This window comes from Mus pahari, chromosome 2 (assembly GCF_900095145.1).
Source record: "Mus pahari chromosome 2, PAHARI_EIJ_v1.1, whole genome shotgun sequence".
In the NCBI taxonomy this organism is placed as follows: Eukaryota; Metazoa; Chordata; class Mammalia; order Rodentia; family Muridae; genus Mus; species Mus pahari.
In genome coordinates, this window is record NC_034591.1 from 149,172,733 (window position 1) to 149,192,940 (window position 20,208).

At 44.0% G+C, this 20,208-nt stretch overlaps 1 protein-coding gene across 1 annotated transcript in view; it reads left to right on the plus strand.

Annotated features, from left to right (window-relative positions):
* Positions 1 to 20,208, plus strand: part of Etv6 (ETS variant 6) — a 235,674-nt gene that overhangs the window by 175,129 nt on the left and 40,337 nt on the right. The window contains 1 exon segment of the mRNA XM_021190142.2: positions 14,595 to 14,759. Coding sequence (XP_021045801.2) covers positions 14,595 to 14,759 — 165 coding nt within the window.

Consider the following 20,208-nt stretch of genomic DNA (forward strand, 5'->3'; position numbering starts at 1 on the left):
CTGGAAGCTGCACTTGGCAGCAGGCTTGGGGAATGGGAAAGATTTATTTCCTTCTGCCAAAGCTCAATAATTCAGCTTGAGTATTTCAAATCAATACATTTCTTGCAAAGTTTCCAAGGACCGTGTTCTTTAAAAAAAAAAAAAAAAGACATTAAAAAAAATTATCAGTAGGGAACAATTCTTCAGTGATAAGACTGGTGGGTCAAGGGTAAGTCTGGTCTTCCAAAAAGACAGAAGCCTAATGAGAAAGCAGAGGTGAAGGGGAAGAACAGAGTTGGGGCAAACAAGCCAGTAGGGTACCCGCAGGTCCTGCTGCTAATCGCCTCAGTGGATTTGTGGGACCGCTTCAGAGAGCAGCTGCTGACAGAGAAGCTGGTGACTGAATCTCCTTGTATCTGAGACTCTGGCTTGTCACTGATCCTGAGGAAAAGTCACTCACAGAGGTCCTCACCATCACTTAGGACTGCTGAGGTGTGCCGCCCACAGCCCGCGTGAGTCAGAATCTTGTGAAATTTTCAGATGTCTGCAGCTCTGGCATGGAAGGAGAGTGACAGGACCTACTAGGCCCTTGTTATTTTAGAAATTCCTTGTGATGGGAGAGTCTATGTTCACTGAAACCGGTCCGTTGTAGTCCTGTGTCCTGGGTCTTCAGTGCTGTGTGCCTTGGAGTCTTGTGCTTGGTGTACATTGTGTCTGGGTCCTGTCTACTTCTCTGATCCCTGCTTCTTAGGATGGAGGGCCCTTTGCTCTGCGCCACACAGGTGTGNCCTGAAACCCCTCAGATTAGCTATTATATTTCTTTTGCTTACTGTCAAAAAGAATCCAGCAGTGGTTTACCAACAGGTGAAAGAAGCTTACCATCTGTCTAGTAAGACTCCAGAGCTGTGCAGTCCTTTCACATAGAGAGCATTATGGGATAGTCTGGGATGTATGACAGCATAATTCTCCCAAGTTCCTATAAGAGCACAGTGATATGGTAGCAAGACAAAAACCTAGGGACAATACTTAAAACTAGGTAACAAAGTGTCTCCAGGAGGGTAGATAAACCTTGGGACAAGGAAAACCCAAAATAACCAAGAAGTTGTCACCGGTAATATAGGTGGCCTCTGAGACTCGGCAAGATGCAGGATTCCCTGGTGCCTGCCAACTCTGGCTGGCTACCACCTTCTCCTTCCACAGTAGCAGAGGAGTGACTTGGGAGAGAACTCCCCAAGGAACACAGAACCAAGAGGTTTCAGAGTGCTAGCTGCCATCTTTGAATAGAAGAGTAGCTAGGTAAAGTTGAAAGTAAGTCAGTTCCTAAAAACCCAGAAAGATTAACTTTGTTTTAAAGGGGAAAAAAAAGAGAGAGAACAGTAGAAAAGTGAAACGCAAACACACTTTTTAAGACAGAGGAAAATGAGAAGCAGGATAACAGCTCTTCATAAGACAACAAACATTCCAGAGCAACTTAAACAGTTCATGGCAGCCGTCTGCCTCCATGTGAGCACGGACATTATGAAAGTAATATAAAACATGGGAGGGGAAAGCAGGGAGAGTGTTAAGTCAGAGGTAGAAAAATTCAGAAATGAAGTAGCAAAACTCGGCAAAGAATTAACAGGAAAATCACTTCAGAAATGATGTAAGCCGGTAAGAGGGCGCAAGGATGGATACAGAAGACACGGTTTAGAAGAGTCATGGAAATGCAAATAAAATAAGAAGGAAACAACACAAATAATAACTCAAGAGAAAGTGACAAATATTGAATAAAGGCAAAGAGATTTCATCACGTGGGAAAAAGGATCCTATGCAAAGAAACTCAAAAGTAAGCCTGGTCCTGCAGAAGACTGAGTCTGGATGTGGCCACACCTCCTGTCCTCTGTGTTCCCTTATAAGGATACTTGACACTGGACACTGGAGTCGTGGTCCCTGAAGAACCCTCGTGACCTTGTCTCATGACCCTTAAGTTACACCTGCAAACATGTTTCGCATAAAAGATCCCATGCTCAGGTTCCAGGGGTCATGGTGTGAGGGTATCTTTGGGGACCGTTCAGTTATTGAGAGCGCCCATGCTAGTAGGTCACAGAAACAGAGTGGAGGTGGACTTTGCACTTCATTTTCTAAGTTGGCTGGTGAGAGACCTCACCAGAGTAGAGGCCACACGCAGAGGCCACAAGAAAAGGACTTTAGCACAATGAATGAACGCGGGTTGCACCACCGGTTTACATGCCACCTGTTCGCTTGGCAGCTTTCACTGGTTCATACCTCCAAAGACAGGGATCTCCTTTCAGAACTCACAGTATTCTTATCTATAAAATAGGCATGGCAGATCATGCCTGTAATCCCAGGACTTGGGAAATGGAGGCAGGAGGGTCAGGTATTCAAGGTCATCCTAACCCATAGTGAGCTCAAGGCCAGCCAAGAGAGGAATGACAAACTCTATGTGACAGTAGGCAGGCAGTGAATCCAGATGTCTTTCTTTTTGGCGTCCCCTGCCTTTCTGCCACGTAGCTACAGAGAATACCCTGCCCTCCAGCCACTAGAGAGTCTACCTTCATTCATACTCTGGGTCTGCCAGTATTCCTTGAGACTCTTCTTACTGCCTAACAAAACCAAGCATGAGTTGATTAATGTCTGGTGTTATCTTATCAGCTCCCTCTCCCACGGGCCTCCTCCAGCCCTTATCAGAAGCTATAAATGATGTAGAACCCCAGATGAGCAAGCCAGGAGAGAGAGGTATTCCACATAAGGCTGAGCCTCCCGGCTCCCTTCTGGCCCCTGAGCCCAAGGGGAGAGGGGCTTGATTTCTCATTTTCCTACCACTGTGTACAAGTCTTCAGCCAAGGACATCAGTAGCCTTCACAACTCTCATGCTGAAGGACAAAAGCTAGGGAAAGGAACGATTCTCTCTCCCGTGTCTGTGAGTAAAGAAGGAATAGGTTCGGGGACAGAGAAGTCAGTCTCATATGCACATGCCAGAAAGTGATACACGAACGCCTTTAAATAGAAGTTGCTGGTCCAAACGTGATTTTTTTTTCCCCCATGAGACATCAGCGTCAGCGATGCCGTTAAAATTACCCCATCCTGCTTGTGATGTCTGTCTTGCGGCCCTCAGATGCTGAGTTAGCACTGGCTGCCTGGCCTCACAGAGGACACTCAATTCCACAGCAGAGGGCAGCCAACCTGTGAAAACACTTGGAGAGAGTCACTTTCAAGAGTCAGGTGGAGGAATAGAATGTATGAAAGGCATGACGAGCTGGAATGAAATTCTCTCTCTCGAAAAACACACCCAAGAAAAGCCTTGAAGAATTGTAGGTTCCTTTGACCCCCTGGTACAGCCTGAGGTCCTCGCACGTCACCATCTCTGGGATTCCGTGATGTCGAGCACTGTCTCCACCTTGAGAAGAGACAGCTTGCTGTCTCTAAATTCCTAAGGATAAAGAGGAACCCAGGAGGAAGTGAAGGGGCAGCTGGGCCGCACAAAGGCCAGCCTCTCTCCCATCCCAGTGATTGGATCTCTCCTTTCCCATCCAGAATGAGGATGAAGGTCACTCTTGTTGCACTCTATAAATGAATGCCTGTAGATTATAGCTATAGCCAGACAAGAGATCATCTGTATGTGGCTTAAATGGGCAAAAGGGAAAGGAAAACTGTTCATTCACTCCATTCCGGCAGCCCCTGTCAATCATCTCTAAGATGCAGAGCCCACAGATCGAGATCTTTGTGCTCATGTTCCCATTAAATGCACTCACGGAACCTGTTTGAAACACACAGTGACTTCTAGTCGCTAGTCGTCTTATTTTTCTTTTCTGTCCTACAGTTGGACTCATTGTTGGCATAAGTATTGGTAAAGTTGGTAAATTAAAATATATCTTCTCCCAAATACAGGAACTTCTGTCCTTTTTGCCTCTTGGCTTTTGAAGCTCCTCTCTCTGTGATATCTCTTCATTACTAGTCTCACTAATACAGTGTTCATAGACTAAGATAAGATGATGATGAATCTTTACTAATATGCAGATCAAGTTTTAGTGCGTTAGCAAGGTCTTCTCACATTCCCGGGGAAGGGACACCCTCCTCCAACCCTGCCAATGTCTGCTGCCAAGTACCTCCCTTATCTTATCTTGCCCTGATGTCTATGTGAAAAGTAGGCATGCTTTCTGATTCCATATTCTATATTCCTCCCCTAAATTTGGGATAATATGTGTATTTCTTTCAAACCGAGTTTGCTGTTACATTCTATCACAAGTCATCAGTTAGAATTATTTGTATACAAGATGCTTAAAAGCACTAAATTGATTTTCCAGTATCCACCAATCAACTCCAGTGGTTCACAGACATTGAAAGGGTGGGCACTGGTGGTCCCTGTGTGTGCCTTTCAAAGGAAGGATAATGGCTAACCCTGAATTCACCTACAGCTCTTTAACTCCAAAAGTCCAGGAGATGAATGGAATTGCTCAGGTCGGTCCCCATTTTCTGAGGTTAGCATGGAACCTCCTCACCATGTCTGTTTTGGAAGACTGACTTGAAACATTGATGTTTAGTTCATCAAGAAATTCTTGAGTTTGCTTTGATTTTTAAAACACATTGTCCCATTATGTCTATAGAACATGCATTCCAGAACACATGCTGGCACCCAGCTAGGACTCTCAAGTCCCTTTTGTAATGGACTAGTGTTTGCCTATAACCTACATCCCACCATATACTTTAAATCACTAGATTGCCTACAAAAACCGAAGGCTATGGGCAATCTTCTTATATCATTACTCTCTATAGCTTATAGAATAAAGACAAGATAAATTGTGAAAGTCCAGTACAATTAATGCACTTGCTTTGTTGTTATTTGGGGGTGGTTTTATATATTATATATTATACATATATATTATACTGATACATACATAATGTAATTTTATTATATATATGGAATATGTGTGTATATAATAACTCTATATGATATATATGTTAGTTGAATCGTACATGTGGAGCCTATTGGTATCTGTTGTACTAAAACTATGAGTTTAATTACTGAATTTTAAAAAGAAGCCTTTATGTTTCACACCCTGTTGCCTGGACCTCCTTTCTCTGCCCTTCCACTATCTGCTCCTGGCAGTCTCTTTCTCCAGGGGAGATACTAACCCAGTGGGTACATTGGCCCTGCCAATCTTTTTCTTCGCTCCATAGGAGCTAAAAAAGTGTCAGAGTCTGGTTAGGGCATCTCACAGCTTACAAAACTGTTGCTCCAGCTTCCTGGGCTCCAGAAAGCTGCTGAATACATTGCTCTAGCAATGGATCTCCTGTAGATCCATGCCAAAACTCAGGCATTCAATTGCCAAGTCTGTGTCCTGCAAAACCCCTAAAATATGCAGAGTATTCCCTAAATACTGGAATTATTGTGTGTCATATTTGAATTTGTGTTAATAAGTAGAATGACATGTTAAATATAATTTTATTAATTCCTAGGGAATTTTACACATGCATACAATGTGTTTTGATTATATTCATTCCCCTCCTCCTCCCCCAACTCCCCCAAGATCGACCCTTTGCTGACATAGCTTCCAGTTCTCTTGGTTCTAGGCTCATTGTAACATTGGGGCACCCCTACACGGACTGTAATATTCTACCAGAGTCTAATTTGGTGAACAAGTGAGTTTGGGGAGATTATAGGTGTACGGATATCTTAACTTCATTTCCACTGCAGTGATAACATGCCCTGACCAAAAGCACCATGGGGGTTGGGGGAAGGGTTTATTTTACTCACAAATCCAAATTATAGTCCGTCATTTTGGGTAAGTCAGAGCAGGAACTCAAGCAGCCACTCACATCACAGCTATAGTCAAGTCCAAAGAAAAAATAAACACGCCCTTGCTTGCTAGTCCTTGACTAGCATTCTCCTTTCTCATGCCGGTTAGGACTCTCTGCCTAGGGATTGGTGCTGCCCATAGTGATTGGGTCTTCCTACCACAACAATCAAGACAACTCCCTACAGACACACCCACAAACCAAAGTGTTCTACATAATTCCTTATGAAAACTCTTTTTCAGGTGATTTTACATTATGTAAAGTTGACATTTAATACAAACCAGCACAAAGGGTAAGAGTTACTTATAGGAGCAGAGATGACTACATCGTGGAAAAGCCCACCCCAGTTTCACTGATAACTTACCAAAGCTGCAGCCCTAGAACTTGGTATATGACTTGGCAGTTCAGCTACTTGGAGAGTCTTTTTCCTCTCCAGTAGTTTAGTGCTTCCAGTAGTTTAGTTTACTTGTAGCATGGGACCTGAGATCCTTATTGATTTCAGGAACTTCCTGAGATTGTTTACTTCCTAAGGTTCATGGGCCTCCCCACTCGTTTCTGGAAAGAATGTTTTAATTCAGAAGTTGCTACACAATAGGGTAGCCATCCCAGAGGTGAGTCATTTAGCAATAGGATCTTGAGTTGTATACAAGGGCCTTAGTGAAGGTGGACCTCTTGTGGTCTGAGTGCTATGTAAACATCACTGAGAAGTGTCACACATGCACACACACACACACCATTACAAGTATGTACATTTTACTCTTAGTACATGTTACCAGATAACTGAAAGTTTTATCTGTCCAAAGGTAGAAGAGACCAAGGGAGGCTCTGTCCTTTGATGTAAGTCTGACTGAAATTGGCTGGCAAAGTAGAAGTGATGGGGAATTCTGTTGAGGATGGAAACATGAACTTAGAATCAAGGATATAAGACAAACTAGAGGTATTTTCTTGATGTACTAGACACTTTTAAACTTCAGAGAGAAACTCCCTAGAATCCCCTGAACCAAAATGCTACAACACATCTCAGGAAAACTGGAGTGCACTCAAAAATGAGACTGTGACTTAGCAGTTGCACATGGCTAACAGATAAAAAGATGGGAAAACAAAAACCCAAATCATCAGACACAGCTGTAGAGGGAATAGTCCCTATTGAGCGCAACTTTTCTTTTTTTCTTTTCTCTTCTCTTCTCTTCTCTTCTCTTCTCTTCTCTTCTCTTCTCTTCTCTTCTCTTCTCTTCTTTCTTTTCTTTTCTTTTCTTTTCTTTTTTTTGTATCACATAAAGTTCAGACCAGCCATGAACTTCTGATTCTCTGTCTTCACCTACATACTGGGATCTCAGGACTGAACCACCTCAACAGCTTCTAAAGTTTTATAGAACATTACATCTTATGTAAATGTAATAATGCCACTGGACCATGCTGGTGCACGCCTGTAATCCTAGCCGCTTAGAAGGCTGTAGCAAGAAGATTTGGAGTTCAAAACCAGCCTGGGCAATTTAGTAAGACTGTGCCCTATCCCAGAGAATGATATTTAATACAAAAAGTAAGAGACAGTAAATGTCACCTATAATTCTACTACTAAGTGCCAGTTGCTATTAATATTTCTATAAAACATCTGTGCATTGTTTGAGTGTATATACTATTCTAGTTTTCAGTATGCATGTGTATTCATTCTGAATACTGTTATCAATTACATCACTTTATCACAGATGTTGTCAGTAAATGACTGCTCTCTTTTTAATGTTCTGTTTTCTATTATTAAAAAATAACACTCGATATTAAAAAAACTAACATCTTTGTGCATGAATTTTTCTGCATTCATAGCCATTTCTCTAAGGTAGATTCTCAGAAGTTGACATTCACCAAGCTCTTAAAATATCACCGAGTTGTGTGCCAGCATGGTATGCCAGCTTCTCCTCCGCAATCATGTATAGGTCTAATGAGCCCCAACTTTTAAAAAGCTGTGTAGTGGGTAATAAAACAAGTCTCTGAAAAGAAAAACAATCAAGAAGAAATGACATAGGTGTAAAATATTAAGACAAGGTGAGCTGCAGGTAACTTCAGATAGCAATGGACAAAGTTGGGGACTTTGGGGAAAACCTGTTATTGGCCTGCTATGGCTTACATGGTAACAGCAACACAGGCAAAGAAAAAATAGTACTATTGATCCCTGACTCTTCCCTCCCATCCATCGAGGTGGATGACCATCATTCAGAGCATTCAAGATGGGTAGGCTTGTTGGGAGAGCAAAGCAGAGTTCTATGCAGCGCAGACCCCTGTCAAGCTAGAGAACTCTGCAGAAAGATCATTTATCCCAACAGTGTGCCTTGGGGCAGTGGGAAGAGGAAGAGATACGAGCCATGTTGATCTGACATGAGGAGTAGATAGGGAAGAAAAGTGTGTACACAAACCAAAACAGTGAGGCTGGTGGGATCCTGAGTACCGTTGAGGACAGACTGTCAGACCTGTGTGAACACAGAGGAGCAAGTCATCCCCATCGGGCCAGACTCCGGTCCTCGGTAAAGTTGCTGAAAGCTTTATACTTGCTATATTTCTGAGCTTTGGAAAAGCATTCCATCTTATTGATGAGTGTATAGATGGATTGATAGCTAAGAAATTAATTGGAGGGGGCCTAGTGTGTCACCAGATACTAGCATCTCAGGTCTCACCTGGTTGGCGCTTTCACTGACCCATGTGGATGATGGATGCCCATCAAAGCTTTATAATATGGATGATAGTAGAAAGAGATCCTTATCTGGGTGGCGAGCAGCACGCAAGAGTGATGTAATTGACTATCAGTTGACACGCATTCTTACAGTGGGATTATTCCTAATACCAGGTTTCTATGTGTAAGCAAAGGTGTCAGCATTAATGTCACCATAGAACACAGGGGCGGATTCTTAGGAAATGTTTGCTCGGTACCAAGTATTGGTTTTTCATGTTGCTAAAAATGATAAACATGTCATTTGTGACTCTGGTGCTTTGCAGTTGGAAAATTTTCCATGTTTTTCAGTCAGGTCAAATAGAGACAGAGAGGCTAAGTAACTTGTACAAGGTCACACAGGTAGAAAATACAAGTTCCACACTGGTGCTGAGAACTACATCATCACAGTGAAAGTTGTATTAAGTTGTTAATGTACCTTTCTCTTCTACCAAAGTACGAAATATAGAGAATATAGTCGAATATAGAGAGGCAGGTATGAGGCAGGTGTGTATAATAATTCTGAACTTTGATTGTATCAGATCAAACCACTTGGTTCCTGTGTTGACTCTTCCATTTTCTGACTATGTGACTTTATCCAGTCACTGAACTTCTCTATGCTGCACTGATCATTATTGTCTTAAGGGGTTAAGGGAATTATAGGAATGGCATATATACAGCATCTCCTGACCCGCAGTAAGAGCTTGTGTTTGCTGTTATTATTAATCTATAAGATAATTAGTATGGCAGATGTGGCATCCCTAAATGGACTAAGGAGCCAATAGTACAGGCACTACCTCTTCCAGTTCTGTGGGCTGGAATGGTCTCACCTGTTAAAGCAAGAACTATGGTCATCATTGGGATTTGGTTTGATTTAAGTGTTCACTGCCTGTCTGCTTCATTGTCATTGAACTGTATTATCCAGTCAGGGAAAAACTTGAGTCACACTCCAGTGCTGTCTTTGGAGTAGAGGCCCAACTCATAGTACGGGGCACAAATGTGGAGAGTTCTGCAAACTGTAGTTCTGGGCTGCTTGTTTTAAGGCAGGATAGCCAAGGGATCAAGGAACTAATCACTGGACATGACTGGGTCAAGGGTCATAAAGTTGCTGTCATTGAGTCAGGAGATGAGGTCACATGGATCTCTGGTGTAGGTTGACCAGGCGTGGTATGGCTAGCTTTTCCAGGCCTTGGATTCCTAATAAGTCCTGGGGACCAGGGTTGAGTCAGAGCATCTCTGTGGCATCCGCCTCTCACATTCTGGACTCTGTCTTCCAGTGCATAGGGCCCAGAGCAAAAGCTTGTAAATACGAAGAGTTTGACTTGAAAGGATATTTTCACCAATGGCTAAAGTGTTGAGAAGCCTTGAGTTGGGAGTTAGGGTTTGGCTCAGCAATAGAACACTCACTGAACTTGTATGAGTTCCAATGCAAACAACACACACACACACACACACACACACACACACACACACACACACAAATTAAAGGAACTTGAGCATAATAATGTTCAAACAATGTCTACCAACTCTGATCCTTCAATTTCAATTAAACTGAAATGAGAATCCAGCCAACTGCAGGGCTCCTGTGAGTTAAGAGACACACAAAAAGCAGTTAAGGGCTGTTTTAAAGGGGCAAGCTGTTAGGTTTAGCATTGCCATGGCTGGCTGACAACTTTGTAAAGAATTAGAACATAACACTAATCTCCCTTCCATGACTCAGAAGAGCCTTCGAAAAGCTACAGAATCATAAGATCATGATCATGAGTGTGGAGTAGTTTTAAAGAAAAAGAAATAGCATCCTGGCTGTCTGTATTGTTTGGTATTTGAGCTTCAAATTCAATAGTGGGTGCTGGCTATATTAAACCATTGCAGGAACTTGTTGAGCACATACTCTTCAGCCCGTATTTTACAGATGGAGCCATTGAGCCACAGAGAAATGAAGTGGGCTGCCTAGAATCCCAAGCTCATTAGCAGCTTATGTAGGAAGGAAATCCCGGCCCCTGACTCCCGGTCAGCTTTCATCATTAGTTTAAGCATAACTCAGAAAGTTGGGCATGAGGTCAGGATGCCTTGATGAATGTGGTGGCCAGTTTGGACATGGAATTGAAGAAATCATGGGAATTTCATAGTCTGGATATATCACTGAAGGGTATGTGTGAGCCCATGAACTTTACAGTACCTCTTAGGAAAGAAGGGAGTGGGAGTCTTAGTGATGTCTCATTCATAGCCATTTAGTTCCTCCATACAAAATTCTTGCCATGATGAATGCTGGTCATAGTTAAATGGTTCTCATGACACATTGGCACACAGGGGCTAATATCATAAGGAGCTCTCTTTGTCTCCCGACCACCTCCCTCCCCTCCTCCCTTCCCATCCCTCCCTTCTTCCTAATCATTAACATATATATTCTTTCTTTGTTGAGTCCAATTGCCAGAACTGACAATGAAACAAATCCTACACATCCCTCCCTTCTCAGCAGCCTTGGACCCACCCACAGCTGGGAGCTGGGCAGAGAGTCAAGAGCAAGTGTCGCTAAGCAGCCTGTGAAAACAGCGCTTTCTTCCCAGACACATGCAAAGTATCGTCCCACCTGCCCCTCCCTCCTCTTCCTAGCCATAAATCTGTCTCCCTGAGATCTGCAGATTTTTTTTTTCCTATCTTCAATCTGCTGATAACTTGCCTGGGCCAAGGATCTCAGTGTTGGGTGGGAAGGAGTTGGTTTCCTCCGTCTTTTTGAAAGCCAGTCTTAATTCTGAGTGTGGATGGAAAGGGCCTGGGTAAGAAAACAGAATCTGGAATCAGATTGCTTGGATTCAGATCTCGGCTCTACTTGTTGCTCTCGTTGTACAAGCGTGGGGTGCATCCCTTGGATGCATCAGGTCTCCTCCATCTTCTAACTTGCACTTCCATCTCAAATGTTTTACGGGCATGCAGTTAAATGAACTGATGCTTCTGAAAGGCTTTGAACAGTACTAAGTGCAGAGAAGTGCTTCATAAATGACTGTTTAGTCAATTAAATTATCTCCATCACATCAGTGTTAATTCCAGGTACCTGCTCTGTTCCATTCCTCAGCATAGGGGCTTTAGGGCCCTTGAAGGAAGTAGGCTCTTTTTTTTCTCAGAATTCCAAAGCACATGTTATGTCCCAGCCTTTTAATACCGTTGAATTAAAAAAAGAGAAACAGCTGAGGAATTTGACATACAGCACCCACAATGTAGCCAGCCTCTCTCTGGCTCAATGAGCTGCCCACCTCTCCTTCAGCTAATGGAAGTGCAGTCAAGCTGATCGATTTACTGAGTGTCCTGGAGCAGGTAGCTCGCAGCGTCAGGGTCACTGTTGTTTAGCTGCCAAGTGCTCTCTGTAACCTGCCGCCCAGCTGTACACGTGCCGGGAACCTCCTTGTGGGCTCCTGGTAAGGGGGTTTCCACAGTGCCGTGGCCTTGGTTGCTTCAAGGCTGAGCTGTGGGAGAGATTAATGGGAAGTGAGAAGAGAAACTGTTATTCTTACCCAGCAGTGTTGTTGGGAGTGTGTGACTCTTCTTGTATTTAGGGAAAAGATTACTCATGAGGATTTTCTTCCATCGAACATAAAGAACCTCAAATTACTGTTTGTGTCCCCCGCCCCCTTCTCACCCACCTCTCTGCTTTAGTTTGTCCTCGGTAGAAACGTCAGCATTTAACTTTCATTTCCCCTCCCAGGCAGGCTTCAGTTCTGTATTTACTTGGACACCTCAGCAAGCTGTCCCCATCCACTTCCCTGCATTACCTAGAGCTCTCCGCTCAAGCCCTCTGGCCACTAGGTGCTTTCCTGTGGCCAGCCTGATTGGAACCTCCACCCATCCTTGATAGAATTATCCTCCCACTTACCCAGTAACATCTTAAATCACAAATTGGTGTGCTGTTCTTGTCCAAGCGAGAGTAGGAAATAAAGCCGAAGGTCTTCCCAAGATAGCCTGCCGCCATTCACACTCTACTAGGAGCAGGCAGGTGCTTTCTGTGTCCATAAACCATTTTGAACGGGCATTGCCAGTGAAGACCCAAAAACCTCAAATCCTTTAGTGGTCCTGTTCCCTTCTAAAGGTTATTAAGTGGTCACATACTACAGTCACTTGTTTGATGATGTATGAAAAAGACATTGCCATTAAATGTAAAAGCCACGAAAAGACACTCAAATGCTTAGGGTTTGAATTGGCTTGGTTGGTTTTGGTTTCATGGTAGTGAGGTTGAACTCGCACATGCTACCACTGAGCCTCATTTGACTTGAGATGCCGTCTCACTAGGTTGCCAGGCTAGCCTTGAACTCACTATGTAGCCCAGGCAGCCCATGCATGACCTTGCATTACTGTCGAAGTAGCTGTGTTATCTACCTGGCCCAGCCAATTAACTGGCTGTGAGGAATCTTCCATGGACTTAGAAGAAACTGACTTCGGCTCTTCAAAACCGTTTTCTGCACAGGAGCCTGTTAGAAGGCTCTGCGATCATGTTCAGAGCCTGGCGTGTTCTCCCTGGGATCTGAGCCCATCGTTCCCCCCTCTCAGCAGCCTATCCCGATGATCATACAGTTCAAAAAGCAGTTTCTTCCAGGATAGAGCTGAAGAGCACATTTGAAAGACACACACCACATAGCCTCCGGAGTTCAAGTAGTTCACCTGCAGAGACTGAAGCCCCAGGTGCAGACACTGGTCCCACCAAGCTCTCTCTCTCTCTCAACTCTTGATTCTGTGACTTCCGAGGAAGAAGCCTGACAGGCTTCTCCCTGTCGGGATCCAAGTTGTAAATAATAATCAGAGACTGTCCCCCACCGAAGAGCTTTTGCTCATAACTACATGTAACAACTTATAAACAATACTGAGTATACTATAAAGGACTTTTTTTTCTTTTTTTTTAAATGTTAAACTACAGTAGTTTTTTTTATTAATTAATTAATTACTTTATTTATTTATTTATTTATTACACTGTAGCTGTCTTCAGACACTCCAGAAGAAGGCATCAGATCTCATTACGGATGGTTGTGAGCCACCATGTGGTTGCTGGGATTTGAACTCTGGACCTTTGGAAGAGCAGTCGGTGCTCTTACTCACTGACCCATCTCACCAGCCCTATAAAGGACGTTTAAAAGTATTTACTAACTTACTGACAAACAAGCCAAGCATATATTAATATGTTAGTATATTATCTAAAGTATATTTTTCAAAAGACATGTGCGAACAACACTTGTTCTACAAACCTCTTCGATATCCAGGTTAATAGAAGATGCCTGGATTCACATCTCTGTTTCCGTAGTCAGACTGTTGTGATAGCACAGGTCTGTAGTTTGAACATTCTGTATGTGCTCATGAAAGAATAAGAGTAAAAGAAAAAAAAATAATGTTACTATTGTTATCAAAGAGTTTTGCTGTAGATAACATGCAAAGGTCTTGGGAACTCTGCATCCCAAGATCACACTTGGAGAACGATTATTCTAATCACTTGAAGGATGTATCAGAATTGCCCATAGCAGCAAAGTTAAATAAACATACAGACGCCCTGCCTCATAGAGACCCAGCCTGAGCCAACATGTTGGTGGCCTGTGTGGCCCACTTTGAGTCCATCTGCAAGACAGATAGGAAGGAAAAGACTTTGTGTGTTACCCTGGCCTTGCCTGCCCCTTCCCAGAGGCTGAGTAAATGTCTCTTCCTGGAAAAAGTCTCCAGAGGCTTCATCAGTTGGCAGCTCTGGGGAGGGGCAAGGTCAGCTCTGGAACACTCCCATTTCAGAGCTCTGAGTCTAAGGTCTCCAGCTAAATGCATTGAGATTTGTTCTGCTACCAGGACTCCTGGGGTAACTCCCAGGGCCACTTTTGAGCCAACCTCCAAGTAATACAGCCTCAGACCTATCGTCCCCTGAAACACATGGAAAGGGGATTTCCCTCACTTTACCTCTAAGTAAAAAGTGAATGCGACACCACTCTTAAGCACTCCACACTTAAGTACTTACAAACCTGGCCAGGCCTTGGGACTCAACCCGAAGGCTCTTGAGACAGTGAGACTCCGTTCTGAGAATTATTCTGAGACCTTTCCCCCTTTGTTCCAACTGTGTAGCTGACAAGATCTTTTCTCTCTGCCCTGTGTTGTCCAACAGGTTTGCAGCCGATTTACTGGAGCAGAGATGACGTAGCCCAGTGGCTCAAGTGGGCAGAAAATGAGTTTTCTTTAAGGCCCATTGAGAGCAACACGTTCGAAATGAATGGCAAGGCCCTCCTGCTGCTGACCAAAGAGGATTTCCGCTACAGATCTCCTCATTCAGGTGAGAGAGTCTGGTTCTTGCATAGGCTCAGCATGGAAATATAGCTGATCTTTTCCAGACTCATCATAACCCATGGGACCCTCCACAGAAGTTCTCATAGGAACACTGACATCTTTAAAAAGCGAGGTCTACAGGCATTGGCTGGTGTGTGGGAAAGACGAGGTTTTCAAGTCAAAGAGACTGTTAATTTAAAAGTCACTCACCTGTGCCCAGACACTGGAACTTTAAGGGGTCTAGTGTCCAATCAATAACAAATGACAGTAATAGTATAAGAAAGAAAAGAGTTTGGGCATTGCCAATACCTTGACAGAATCATTTTATCTAGTTCTTGAGCTGTTAAATAGTTGCCCCATTAAATGGATCCAGGGTGATTGAAATGCAGAGACACGTTTGATTACTGGACTCAGAAGGACCAATTAATAAAGGAGAACAGACATGTTTCACTTTGTATTCACTCTTAATAATTTAGAGTTATTGCACGCATAGCATTCAGGTAGAATAGATTTATGTGTCCATTATTTTATATGAACAAAATCACTCAATTCATTATCAACTTAATTCATATTATGCTTCCTAGACCTGTTTAACAATAAAAAGAAATTCACTTTCAAGGTTCCTTTAATTCAGTTAAGAATACATTGGCAAGCCAGGCATCATGTTGTACACCTGTAATCCTAGCACTCAGAAGCCTGAGGCAGGGCGACCATGAGTAGCTCACTGAACTACATCTTGAGACCCTGTCTCCAAAACAAAAGTGTGTATGTACACGAGTGTGTGTGCGTGTGCCTGCCTATGTGTGTGTACATGCACGTGTAATTTCCTAGATATACTTGAAATTGTGGTTTTTGATGTTCCAGTATGCTTTTGTAAATAATTTCTACACTTTCCAACTTAACACTGTCCTCTTCTTTAGAAGAACACTTTTCTTACATTTGTCCAGTTTAGAAAAGTCTCATTTCAAAGTAGGACTGAGAATTCCCGGCACTTAGCTCCTCAGACCAGCCATCTAAATAGAAGGTGGCTTGCAAGACCGAACGGCTGTGTTGTAGAATTAAGTCAGAGAATCCCAGAATACAAACCACAAAGGGCAACTGCATGGCCTTGACCAAAGACACACACACTTGGCTCTTTCTTATCTTACTGTGTCTTTGAACAAGGAGTGAAAACTGTGTTAGAGAGATGTTTGGGGAAGTCACTCAGGGAAAAACTGTTAGCTCCCCAGCTGATATCTAAAGGTAGCGCTGGTGTGAGGTCCTTCTGTCATGCAGAGAGATGTGTAATAGTGTGCAGTGCAGTTGATGCTGCCTTTAATAAACTGCATGTACCCTTAATGGTATTTCTGTTTTCTCACAAACTTATCGAATACCTTACTTTATGTTCTGTGTTCAGCTGAAAGTAATTATCTTATTATATGTGTTTTCTGATTGGTTCTCAAATACAGCGTTAGTATATTTCTACAAACTGCCCCCCCTCAGGATCTCTGTACTTAAGTCGCAAATATGAAGCTAAAATGCATTTGCTTAAAAAGTTAAGTAAAAGAATGTTCTTTTCTCATTATTTTAAATCTCAGATAGAGGGATCTCGTGACTTCATTTTCATCTTCCCTGATGTGTGCAGTTATCAGCACAAACACGTACACTGGGGAAGCGGGGGCCACTTGTGAAGGTGGAGCCCAGTTAGGTGAGGCAGATCACTGAAAAGGATTACCCTTCCCCATAGCAAATGAAAACTTTGTAACTAAGTTTAGCTACCAGAATAGATTAAATAAAACTAGAGCCAAGCGAAGTTCAAAACTCACATTGTCCCATCACAAGAGTGGGCATTTAGGAGCCACCCTCCACCTCAGGGCTGCGACCATGCTATTTGCACTACTGAATTCACAGTGGAACTCCACAGAGGTGAGCTGCAGGCTCCATTTTTTTAAAAATTAATTAATGTATTTATTCACTTTATAACCCAATATCAGCCCTTCTTTTCTTCCCTGTAACCCCTCACACAAGTCCTCCCCGATTCCACATTCTCATCATTTGAGAAGGGGAAGCCCCTGTCTGGATGTCATGCCCCACTCAGTGTGTCAACCCCCCCCCCAATAATGAGCTCGCACACACATGCGTGCATACATACACACACAGCCAGACTAGGTGCATCCTCTCCCACTGAGGCCAGACTTTAGGGACTCAGGATCCACAGGCAGGCAGATAACAGGCTCAGGGACAGCCCGTGATCCACTTGTTGGGGAACCACATGATGACCAAGTGGCTCATCTGCTGTATATGTGCAGGGGACCTAGCTCCAGCCTGTGGTTGGTGATTCAGTCTCTGGGCACCCCCGAGGGTCCTGGTTAGTTGACTCTGTTGGTCTTCCTGTGGAGTCCCTGTCCTCTTCGGGTCCCTCAGTCCTTCTCCCGACTCTCCCATAAGACACCCCGAGCTCCTTCTAATGTTTGGCTGTGAGTCTCTGCTTCTCTTTCCATCTCCACTGCTGGGCAGGAGCAGACTCCATTCTTCAACCATCCACAGGCAGAAAGGACCCAGCACAGGGAGTTTTCTAACAAGCCTAAAACGTATGCCTCCCACACCAGGCCTGCTTTTACTTCTTTCATTTTTTTCTATTTCATAATTGGTCAAAAGGAAACCAAAGTTTCTGAGTCAAAATGAAATATAAGCGAGAAATGTTTGTGAACTGGGGAGGGGGGTTACCGGAGATGATAATCCGATTGCCAAGAGTATGTGCGTAGCAAATCATCACCTACAAGGTACACACTTCGCTAGTGTTAAGGTTCCATGGTCAGCCCACTAGCCCAGAGAAATAGCAAGCTCAGGGGAGACTCGCAAGTAGCAGATGGCACTTACGTTGTGGCCATCCAGTCCCAGCCTTGTGATCACCAGCAGCATATAATGAGAGCTTCAAAACTAATCACAGCCTTTCACCAGCAATTCCATTCCTAAGAAAATATCCCAAGGAAATTATCCCATAGTGGACAAAGAAAATGTCCTTAGTGAGTCTATTTATAACAGTAAAAACTAGAAATAGCCCAACCACCCCCAATATAGCTAGACAACCTTAGAAATGGTCAATATTACGGGACACTTCGTAGCTTAACGCCTAACTCTGTTTGTTCCTTTGTTATTTCTCCATCACGTCATTCGGTGCCTTGCATACCCTCTTCAGGATCAGAAGCAGAGGATGGGCAAGGAACAGATGTCGGGCAGTCTGGCTAGAGCCTTGGAACAATGGAAATGATTAGAGCCAAGGCAGGGCCAACAGAGAGAAGGGACAATCCCAACAGTAAAGTGGGCAGAGCCCCTAGGCTTGGTAGCTGATTCCATGTTAGGTGAAGGGAGGGAAGATGGGAGAATTAACCCCAAATTTCTGAGGTGATTAGATAACAGCATTTACTGAGCTAGGGATCCCCTTCTGGTTTGTAAAGATTTCTGTGTTAGACACGTTGTCTGTAAATCATTCAAGGAGTCGTGGTTCTGGGAATCAGAAGGCATTGTGACTGGAACCCATCAGGCTGACGACAAGCAGAGTCTTGGGAAGAGATGCAGTGGTCCAAGAGGAACTGGTGAAGATGCTGGGAACGTCAGTATTAAAGGCCTGGAGAAGGGGGGAAGAGAGCCAGAGGAGCAATCTTCTCAGCCAGGAAGCATCCTAGAAGGGTGGAGGCCGAGTTGGCGGGGGAGCTGGTTAATATTCCTGGCAGCAAAGGCTGCTAAGGTGGCGCTGTTCCCTAAGAACCATGGCTGCCCTTTGAGTGGACACCAGGGAGATGACCTCAGCAAGAGCAGTTTAAGGAAGGCGTCAGAGGGGAAACCAGAAAGCAGAGTGAAGGAGTAGAGATGACAGAATTGACAGCTCCTGGGGGTTGGCTGTCAGATGGTGAACCAGCTGGGTCCTGACCCAGTAGGGAAGATAAGGACCAAAGGATGAGGTGGGAGTGCAGGAACCCTTGAGGCTGCTTGTATACGGATGGATAGAAACCCAAAGATTTTGAGATGAGACTACACGGAGGGGAGGGTTTTAGAGAGACCCAACTATGAACTAGAGGTTTCTTTCTATATGAAATTATGTCAGTGGAAGGAAAAGGAAACATCCACACACAGAAGTAACATTAATGAAATTGTGTGTGGGCTTTGATGCAGAAGCATCGAAGCTGGGAAAATATGACTTGTCTGTGAATAAAAGTCATGCCCACAAGAGATGCCATCCAGTCAGCGTGTATTCTGTGAGGCCAGGGTTAGGTACCGTCTCCTTTATCTCGCCATTATTGTCATTTAATTCTCTGTGGCATTATTCTCATTTTGCACAAAAGCGAGCTGAACTAATAGTGTTTTAAACTAAGAGCCCTAAGACTCAGAAGGGGTGAAGTAATTTGCCCTGGCGCAGGAGGCTGATGGCAGAGGAACCAGGCATCAGGTTGGGCTGGCCTTGCTCTAGAGCCCAAAGTCCTTTCTCTAAGAGTAAAATCCATCATTTTCAGCACCAGAGCCCTTCAAGTAACATCCCTGGGTTCCTGGTCTTCAGGAAACTGTTAGTCTGGTATTTTTCACTTTGTTTTCTGTTTGTTTTAAATAACCAACCCATCCCTGGCTGAGGATTAAACCTAGTGCATCAGGAGCCAAGCTCCATCCCCACCCCCACCCACCAGTCCCACCCCAGCATGGACAGGGTCCTGCTAAGTTCTCCTGGCAGAACTTGAGTTTGCAACCTTCACCTCAGTCTTCTGAGGTGTATAGTGGGAATTAGCAGGCCCAGCTTTTAAACGAAATTCCAAATAAAATAATAAAATTGGGATCTGAAGAGCAGCCTCAGTGGGTCAGGTGTTGTGTAAGCATGGGGGATCTGAATTCCCAAGTCTTCAACACTCACTTAGAAAGTTGAGCATAGCTGTATCTGCCTGCAACCCCAGCAATGAGAGACAGTGACAGGGAGGTACCAAGAATGCACTAACCACCTAGCATAGCCAAAATGGCGAGCTTCCAGTTCACTGATAGACCCTGTCCCGGATGGTAAGGCAAAGGTGATGGAAGACACCTGATGCAGTCAGGTGCACACACCCCGACAACCCACACACACACAAAGAGGGGAACAAAAGCAGACATTCAGATTTTCAAAATACATGTCAAAAGACAGGATTAAAGCTGTTTGATTTTCACTGTGTATATACATGGACCCAGGATAATATAAAGGTGTTAGGGCATAAAACTGGAGGGTACAGACATTTTCAGTTTCCAGCACTCCTTCCAGGGAGGAACATAAGGGACCCCAGCTTCGTAGTAAGTCATCTGCAGCAGGAATGTCCCTGGGCCTTGCACAGAAACATGTGCATATGCAGATGGGCCAGCTGTTGCCTCTGAGTGCAGAGACCTGGGCTCCACTGCCTACTGCTGTAGAAGTGCCAGCTGTGACCAATTATTCCTTTCCTGAGTCTGAGATTTGCAAAGTT